The 9,676-nt window shown below is 36.9% G+C and overlaps 1 protein-coding gene across 1 annotated transcript; it reads left to right on the top strand.

Annotated features, from left to right (window-relative positions):
• The first annotated feature begins 6,431 nt into the window (after window positions 1-6,431).
• Window positions 6,432-7,430, top strand: LOC121438992 (melanoma-associated antigen B4-like). Its single transcript, XM_041639490.1, has one exon. It carries the CDS (start codon window positions 6,432-6,434, stop codon window positions 7,428-7,430), a length of 999 nt encoding a protein of 332 aa, XP_041495424.1.
• Window positions 7,431-9,676: the final 2,246 nt, after the last annotated feature.

Below are 9,676 nucleotides of genomic sequence, written 5' to 3'. Positions count from 1 at the left end.
TGATTCAATATACATTCTTATTTTAAAAATAAACTCAAAAGTTGCTAGACTGGAACCAGTTTCAGTAACAAGTTACAGGCCACCTTACAGATTGACACTTTGTTTCGAAAGCCCAGAATGAAACAACTGCAATAGAAGCATTATTACAGGAGAAAATACTTTGTAAGCAGATCTTTTCCCTTTCAAAGGGTTAATTAAAACAAAAAAATATAAAAAAACTAAACGCCTATTGTGATTCCATTCACCTCAAATTTTCTATTATTTACTTATGATATTTAGCAATTATATCCCTTAACAGTATTTGAAACTTTCATACTTCTGTTTCAAACATGTGGAAAGGACCCAAGCATATGAAACATTTCAAAATCAAAGATGGAAAAGCTTTTCCTCTTAAAATGAGAATGTCTGTGAAATGGAGACATAGAAAACTCAAACCACCCATTCATTTGAAAAGTTAGAGCTATTACTCCTTCTCATGGCCCTATCTTTCCATTATATAGAGCAAATGCATATTGTGTGAATATAACGGTATGGAGGTACAAGTTGATCTTAGGTATATTCCTTAAGCATTCTACACTTTATTTATTGAAGCATGATCTCACAAATCCTGCCAACTACAGATAGTCTAACTATCTAGATTGCTCCTAGCATGGTTTGTATTTGACTTGTAGGTGGTTACCTAGCCTGACTGGCTTTTGTATGAGTTCTAGGATCTGAACTCCAATCACTGTACACTTGTACCAAAAGTACTTTTTCCAGTGAACTATCTCCCCAGTTCTGATATAGGTAAGTTTAAACTTCAGCCCCCAATTTCTAGCTTCCCAAATGGACTTAAATAAAATTTTACATCTAACTACCCCTAAACTAAAGTCATTAAAATCCCCCATTATCTTATCTTTCATTCTTTCTTTCTAAATTTTGGTGATTTATTGAGGAAAGGTCACTATGTAGTTCATATTGGTCTTAAACTCATGATCTTTCCTTCCCTGCCTCTTGACTCTGAATCTTGACTATAAGTTTATGTCACAAACACTGACAGAAGAATTTATTTTTAACTGTCTGTTCTAATTTATTTTCTGTTGATGTGATAAACATCATTGGCAAAAGCAACTTGGGCAGGAGACGGTTTAATACAGTTTATAGATGTGTAGTCTATTATCAAAGCAGGCTAAAGCAAAGATGGAATGCTACTTACTGGCTTATTTTCATGCTCACATTTAGCCACCTTTATTATACACTTGCTTAGGTATAACACTGTCTACAGTGGGATAGGTCCTTCCTAAATTAATTAGTAAAAAAAGAAAATGCCTAGCAAGCCTGTCCAAAAATTAATCTAATGGAGGCAATTCCCCATGTGTCTAGGCTTGTGTCAAATTGTCAAAAACTAATTATGATGCTGACCCTCTGGGCTACCATCTCCCTTGCCACATGGCTATTTCTAGACACAGAAATTATAGCATCTCATAGTATCCAGTGCTATCTTAAGTCCTTCTGCAATTTTGATTATTTATTTACTCCCCTACTTCTCTCTCTGTCTCTGTTTCTGCCTTTCTCTCTGTCTCTGTCTCTCTGTCTCTGTCTCTCTCTCTGTGGGTGTGTATATGTGTGTGTTGTGTATGTATGTATGTGTGTATATGTGTGTGTTGTGTATGTATGTATGTGTGTGTATGTGTGTATGTGTGCAGGCACACATAAGAACATGTAGGATTAACATTCCTGCAGTCGCAGAAACTCATAGTTCTGGGAAGGATATTATAAGGTACTAAACACAAATATCACCAGCCATTCAGTCTGTATGAGAACACAAAGCAACTAGCAAACCTTTAGAGGTATCAACAGCCCTACCTTTAAAATGGTTAACTGAGAAACCAATATGGGTTAAACAGTGGCCTCTAACTGAAAAAAAGCTGCAGGCTTTAAAGAACTGGTACAAGAGCAACTAGATGCTCACCATATTGAAGAAACAACCAACCCTTAGAATTCTTCTGTATTTGTGATTAAATAGAAATGTGGTAAATGGAGAATGGTGACATATCTAAGAGCTATCAATAAGGTAATTCAACCTATGGGGGCCATCTACAATCTGGAATTTCTCTGCCTTCTCAATTACCAAAAGGATGGCCTCTTACAGTTATTGATTTAAAAATTTCTTTCTTCACTATACCTTTACCAAAAAAGACAGAAAAATTTGCCTTCACAGTACCTACTTGTAATAATTCTCAACCTTCTAGGAAATAACAGTGGTCTATCCTACAACAGGGAATGCTCAATAGCCTCAGCCATTGGAAATAATACATTAAAATTTTCCTAAATCTATAGTATACCATTACATGGATGACATTTTACTGTGTGATTCAAACATAGATACTTTAGAAAGAAGATTTGAAGAAGTAAAGAAAGTTTTGCCAAAATGGGGATTATAAATTGCTCCTAAAAAAAAAAACACAGAGAGGAGATTCTGTCAATTACATTGGTTATAAAATAGGTTTACAGAAAATTAGAACACAAAAGGCACAAATTAGGAGAGACTGGTTGTGGAGTCTTAATGACTTCCAGAGATTGTTAGGAGGCTGTTGGGATAACACCTAATCTAATAATTCATTTAAACAAAACCTTAGATGTTAATAAAGACTTGAATAGGCCCAGAGAATTAAAAGCTGAAGCAGAAAAGGAATTGACAGTTGTTGAGGAAAATTAAAGGAGGCACATATGGGTAGGTGGATCCAAATTTTAATTGTATTACCACATAAACCAAGTAAAATTTACAAACTTATGTGGAAAAGTCCCTGAATTAATTATAAAAGGTAAATTGAGACTTTGTCAATTAGCAGGTATAGACCCAGCAGAGATTATAGTGCCTTTTACTACTCATAAAATAAAAAAAGTTATGGTAAGACAATGAACCATGACAAAGAGATTGTGCTAATTTTTTTTGGAAGAAATTAATAGCAATTATCCAGAAAGTGATAGACTTAACCTGATAAAGAGAACTTTTTGGATTCTGGACCTGAATTCTATGTGATCCTCCAATAACTGGAGCCTATACATTTTATACTGATACAATTAAACAGGAAAGGCAGGTTACAAATCAGAAAAAATGAGTAAGGTGGAACAAAGTCCTTACAATTCTGTCCAGAAGGTGGAATTATCTGCTATTATCAGGGTGCGAAGGGATTTTAAAGAACCTCTTAATATAGTTACTGATTTACAATATACAGAAAGTTATTTTGCATATCGAAACAATTGGATTTATACCAGATGATACATAATTGACTTCATTATTCATACAGGTTCAAGATATAGTCAGGAATAGGCATTGTCCCATATACATAAAATACATCTGATCCCATATGGGTCTACCAGGTCCTCTAGCACAAAGTAATGTAGAAATTGATCAATTACTGATCAGAAGCATGTTGAAGACCTCAGAATTCCATAAGAAACATATAATTTAAGGGATTATTGGAGGGTTTGGATGGAGGAAGGGAAGGGAAATTATGTAATTATAATCACTCAACCATTTTAATAGGTCAGTTTCCCTTTATTCAAAGACAAGATGACAATACACTAATAATTATATTTAAGATATCTTATTCACAGAGACTAAAATATCTTCTACAAGTTCAAGTGTTTAACAGTAACACGAGAAAATAATTTGCATTGTGTTGTGTTGTAGATGTTCAAAATAAGAACAAGTAGGTGAATACACATTAGAGACTACTACACATTTGAAGCCAGTGCTCCCCAAGAAGTAAAAACAATTGTGATCATATGGAGGCGTAAATAGAAATCAAAAATAACTTTTAGAGTGTTAGTAAATCAATTAATGACAGTAACTACTTAAAACATCTGATGGAATATACACTTTTCAAAACGTTAATAATATTACAAATATACAAAAGATAAAACTAAAAAGAAATGTAAAATTTCTTATTGAAGCAGATATAAAATCACATTGATATAACAGGAGAGAAATACAGCTACCTTAGGCATGTATATTTCTCATTTGCTATATTTGAGAATATTATAAAGATGTCAACAAGTCTTAATTTTTCACATATTCACTGTTTCACATTATTGACTATAATGATGACATGCTCCCTTATGAGGATACTTCCATGACTGAAATCAACCATGAAAATATTGTGGAGTAAATAAAAGAAATATTAACAACTAAGAGCAGTGCAATTAAATCTATATAGAACTAGATCCTGAGTATGGATGGACCTATAGCCGAAGCAGGTCTGAAGCCTACAGAAGCAAATGACAGAAGTGACAACAAGAAAACTTTTCATGCCTTGAGAGTTGAGAGATTATGATACCAAACACATAAAGGGTGTTTAAAGGATGTTTACTCGTTGTTCATTTATTCTCATTTTAATAAAATATACCGACAAGTATGAATTGAGAATACCAATTATTCTAACTACACCTGATATGAGTGGAAACTCATGACTCAAATTTTGAACATAACTTAATGCCAAATAACATAAGACCCAACCATGGATGCCAGGTCTAGAAGAACCTTCACCTTTCCATTTGATAGTATTGCTGAACACCATGTTTGGAGGATAGAAATGATTTCATATCAGAAAAGATTATACTTCCAGGCCCTGCCAGCAGTCATTACAGTGATGCCACATAGGACAGAGGGACACCACGCCTCAAATAACAAAGGACTCACCAGGTGCCTATCTTCTTCTCATGTTGACTTACCTACAACAAGCAGTTGAGGCAGAAGTGGTCAAATTAAGCATACAGTATTTCATATCAGCACTCTTAAGGATTAGACCTTTAGTCTGGGTGGTTGGCTTTAAATCCTTAGGGATTTCAGTAGGGAAGCAGTTGAATACCTATATATATATATAATCAAGATAAGAGCTTAGATGTACCGGCCTGCAGTTCCAGCACTCAAGAAGCAGAGGGAGTTTGTCAGGTTGAGGTTACTCTGAGTTATATGAGTTATACAGCAAATCTGAGGCTATATTGGGCTGCCTAGCTGGAAGCTGCCTCAAAATTAAAATAAAAATAATATCTAATTATAAAATTTGTAACAAGCAAGCATTATGATGCATTACTGTTAAATCTTGTTTCTAGAAGCTGAGGAATGATGATCAGGAGTTCCAGGCCAGCCTGAGCTATGTAGCCATTCCTTAAAGGAATGGAAAGAAAAATTTTCAATGATTTGGGGCTCTATCCCCAAAAGAAAATTGAACTCCTAGAGCCCAATCCATAATTTTTTTTTACTTCTTAGGAAATTTTATTTTTGTCTATTTTTTAATTTTTTTTGCTTTATTTTTTTTTATTTTGTTGTTACTTTTCTTTATTCCGAAGTCCACTCAGACTGCGCTCCCTCCCTCTCTCCCAGAAGGGAGAGAAAAAGGATAATCAATGGCAGGAGGCAGCTGCAGGAAAGCAGCACCTAGAGCCAAACCAATCCATAATTTATGGTAGATGGTAGGCATGAATCTTAGGCTTATAAATCTTTCATTTTCCTTCGGTATTCAGGACTCTGGTGGAAATGGGATCTTTAACTCCCCAATAGTCTCACTTAAGTGGTATCCTAGCCCCTTGAAAAATCACCAACAAAAAAAAAATCATTTTTCCCCAGGGAACTGTCCCCCACCCCTCCTTGGAACAATGGAACTGACCACTCTTGGGGCTCTATTCCAAGAACTAGAAAAGGGTGGGGGAGGGGAACAGGAAGAAGATGACTCTTACTTCTGTTTCTCCAACCTACAGAGGCAAGGCCCTCCTTTGAAAGGTAAGGTTTCTGATCAAGTAAGGGAGGTATCTAAGAGCTGTTGTATGTCTTGGGGGATGACCTGAATTAAACCAGTGGCAATTCTTAACCATTGTTAATCCCCTTAAACTATCAGTCATCCTCCTAGAAAGGAGATTACACAGGCCCCACCCTTCATTTGTCTTCAGGGTTCTGGAACACTGAAGTTAGGACCCTAGGCCATTATCATTCTGAACTAGTCTCTCAGGGAATGAATGTAGTGTGAACTTCAGAGTAACAGAAAGAAGTGGGTATTCATACTTTACCAACTATGGGTACATTTTGTATCCATGTAAATGGAATGTCAAGAATGAACATTTGATTCTTACTCATGGGGAACAGCCTTTGGTCTCACTCTAGGTATCCCTGAACTGGGCCTTCATAGAGCAGTCTAACAAATTCTAATTTCTTTTGCAGGGTTCTCTGGAAACAAGCTGACCAGGAAGACAGGAGACCTGACGAAGCTAACAAGAGAAAAGGAACACAGTATGTTGCCCCCCCCCCAGGGAAGCAGTGAAGGAGGACGTCCTAAAAGCAAAAGTACACTTTGTGATATGATGCTCACCCTTTTTCTTTCTATTTCTACAGGTTCCTGCTTTAGCAGTTCTCCTGACTACAGTCCTGACTGTGGTCTTTGACTCCTGTTATCATGCCTAGGAGCAAGAGGAGTAAAGGCCACTCTCATGGCAAAGGTCATCAAGCACATGGTGCTAGCCCACGTCCCAAGGGTGCTCAACCAACTGTAGTGAAAGAATCAGCATCTCCTCCTGTTGGCCAAGCTAATTCCCCAAGCTCTTCTAAGGCATGCACTTCTCAGGGAGCTGCGTTTCCTGCCTCTCCTGTGGCAGGTGTATCCTGCACAGGCTCTGATCTAGATAGTGGGGCTTCTGATGACCATGTTGTTGGGGGAAGTCCACATGCCCTCACTCAGCCGATATGCATAGATCCTCTTACCAAGAAGGTTAATATGTTGGTAGAGTTCCTGCTGGAGAAGTTTCAGAAGAGTGAGCAGTTTACAGAAGATGATATGCTGAAAGTGGTCAGCAAGAAATACAAAAAGCAGTTTTCTGACATCCTCAGGAAATCTTCTTCTCACATGGAAATGCTCTTTGCAATGCGATTGAAGAAAATCAATCCAGATAGTCAGTTCTATGCCATTGTCAGCAAGCTAGGTCTCTCCACTGCTGAAATTTTAAGTGGCAAGAGAGGGCTGCCAAAGATGGGTCTCCTGATGACCATCTTGGGACTGATATTCACAAAAGGCCATCGTGCCACTGAGGAAAAGGTCTGGCAATTCCTGAGTGTGTTAGGAGTATATGCAGAGAAGAAGCACTTGATCTTTGGGGAGCCCCGAAAACTCATCACCAAAGATCTGGTTGAGCAAAATTACCTTGAGATCCGTAAGGTGTCTGGGGGTAAATCCCCAAGATATGATTTCCTCTGGGGTTCCCGGTCCCATGTAGAAACCAGCAAAATGAAAGTGCTAGAAGTTTGGGCTACCATCAATGACACTGTTCCTAGCTTCTTTCCTAATCCATATGAAGAAGCTCTTAAAGATCAAATGGAACGAGATGAGCAGACATCTCCAGCCTTGGACCCAGCCAGCGATTATCCCAAGTGCATATGCTGCAGCTCCTCTCACACATAGCTGCAACCAAGGTTGAGCTTTCATTTCCTGTTTGAAAAAAAAAATCAGTCTTCTATGTAGTAGAGGGTTTATGGGTCGCAGGAATAAAGCATATATTATCTTTTTTTCCGTCATACAATGAGTAAATGATATGTATAATTGCTTTGGTGAATTGCAAATGTTCCATTAATGGAAAGTTGATTTGTTTCACAATCTTCATTTCTTGATATTATGCTTGACACATTCATTGTTGCATTTCAATTTTACAACTAAAGAGTTCTGTAACTTTAAAAACCAATTGAAAATATTCCACAAATTTCTGTTTACTGTTGCATAAGGTAACATGAAATTGTAAAAGTGATTCTTAGGGAAATGTAATGTCACATTCTGGTGAGACAAACACAGTGATAAATTCCTAATTAAATGTATTGTTTTATTTGTTGTTTTAACATCAATTGACACAAACTTGATCACTCAATGTATGAACGAATAAATTATAAGAAACTTATTCACTCTCCCATTGTGTCATTATTTTCTCCAAAGCTGAGTTTAGAATCTGTTCTTTGGACCCCCCAAGCCCAATTCAATCAGCCCTCAAGAGAGCTTTAGAGCCTAGTAATGACTACAAATAAGAGGTTGAGAAATGACATGAAGACAAGTAAAAAAGTTAATATTAAGTACTAGAGATTTCAGACACAAGACAATTGTAAATTATTTGGTGAAGTTAGTTTGGAGCCTTAGAAATTTCCATTTTCAGTGTACAGAAGTTTCGGTGAAGTTGCACAGTAGAAAATGTGGGGGTTGTGAACAAGGCCCAAACCCTCTGGTAGCATATCTTCAAACAGAGAGGCTAACTCTGGAACAGAGAATACATATTAAACAATTGTTTGGAACTTTAAAAGTACCAAAACTGAGTGATTACCTGCAGTATTTATGCAGACATGTCATTGCTGTCAGTCTCAGGGTTTGTAGCTGGGTGATATTGATGGTTGCCTTTCTCCTCTGGCAGCAGAGTACCTTCCAGAACTATGCAAAGTAACTTCCAGTACCATGAGTGCAAATCAGTAGAGGTGATGCTTTTAATTAGGAATCAGCTCGCTTTCTCCGTGTTCCATGACATAAGTAAGTGTTGTCTTTAGTAGTAAGGCCTTACTATATATTGTGGAAAGTCACGTATTGTTGATGGTTGAGAGATTGGATGCTTAAAAAGAAATCCGATACTAGCTCAGAACTAAGAAATAGGCATTTATTAAAGGGTAAAACTTACCAATCAGGATTCTCTGTTGAACGATGAAGGAGGATGAGATCCAAAACATACCGAGCAAGCAAAATTGATCCCATGGTGGGGAGAAAAGGGGAGGAGGCACTTCTGCATCTGGGTAGTCTATGAGGTCACGCCCCGGTAGGCGAGTAGTTACTAGCTGTAAACCCTCCTGCAGCATATTGTCTTGTCAATAGCTTATGATGTTTGGTAGTTTACATAGAGACTCTTTGGTCAATGACTTAACAAGATTTTATCCATTCCTGGCACTAGATGCCTTACTTGGTAGCCTACGGTGTCTAATTGGAGGATTATTTCCTATTTTTTGGTGACCCTATAATACTTACATATTATGTACATACTTTTAAAAACTTATAGAGAGATAAGTTATCAAATATCCTTCAGTGTTAATTGTTCCTCCCCATACTCCTTGTATTTTCTCCCCCAACTTCTCCCAATTTCATTTATATATTCTAATTCTTTTTTCTTTACATAGTAATATATTCTATTTCCCCCTCCTTGCAAGATTCTCTCTTCCCTGTAGTACCATACTAGGTACCTAACCTCTATAGTTATTCAGGTTACAGCACAAATGTTGAAAGCATAAAAGATAACACCCATACTTAGAAGAAAACATGCAGTATTTGTTTGGGGGAGTCTATATTGCCTCACTTATGTTGATTGTTTTTTGCATTATCCATTTTTTCTGTGAACTTAATAATTTCATTTTTCTTGACAGCTGAATAATATTCCATTCTGAAAATACACCACATTTTCATTATACATTAATCATTTAAGGGACATCTGCGATTTTTTCAATATCTGAATATTATGAATATGGCATTAAGGATGATAGATAATCAAGTGTCTCTGTAGTAGGACGTAGTAGCCTTTGAGTATTATCCCAAGAGTGGTATAGATTAGTCTTATGGTAGATCTATTTTAGCTTGGTAAGGAATAAGCACAGTGATTTCTGAAGTGCCTGGACAAGTTTGTACTTCTACCA

Source organism: Microtus oregoni, unplaced genomic scaffold (assembly GCF_018167655.1).
Source record: "Microtus oregoni isolate MIOR12 unplaced genomic scaffold, Mior012 000059F_ref0000304, whole genome shotgun sequence".
In the NCBI taxonomy this organism is placed as follows: Eukaryota; Metazoa; Chordata; class Mammalia; order Rodentia; family Cricetidae; genus Microtus; species Microtus oregoni.
This window is presented reverse-complemented; position numbering and strand designations above follow the sequence as displayed.

Excerpts from the sequence above, each read along its gene's own strand:
- LOC121438992 (XM_041639490.1), top strand. The coding sequence starts at position 6,432 with ATGCCTAGGAGCAAGAGGAGTAAAGGCCACTCTCATGGCAAAGGTCAT.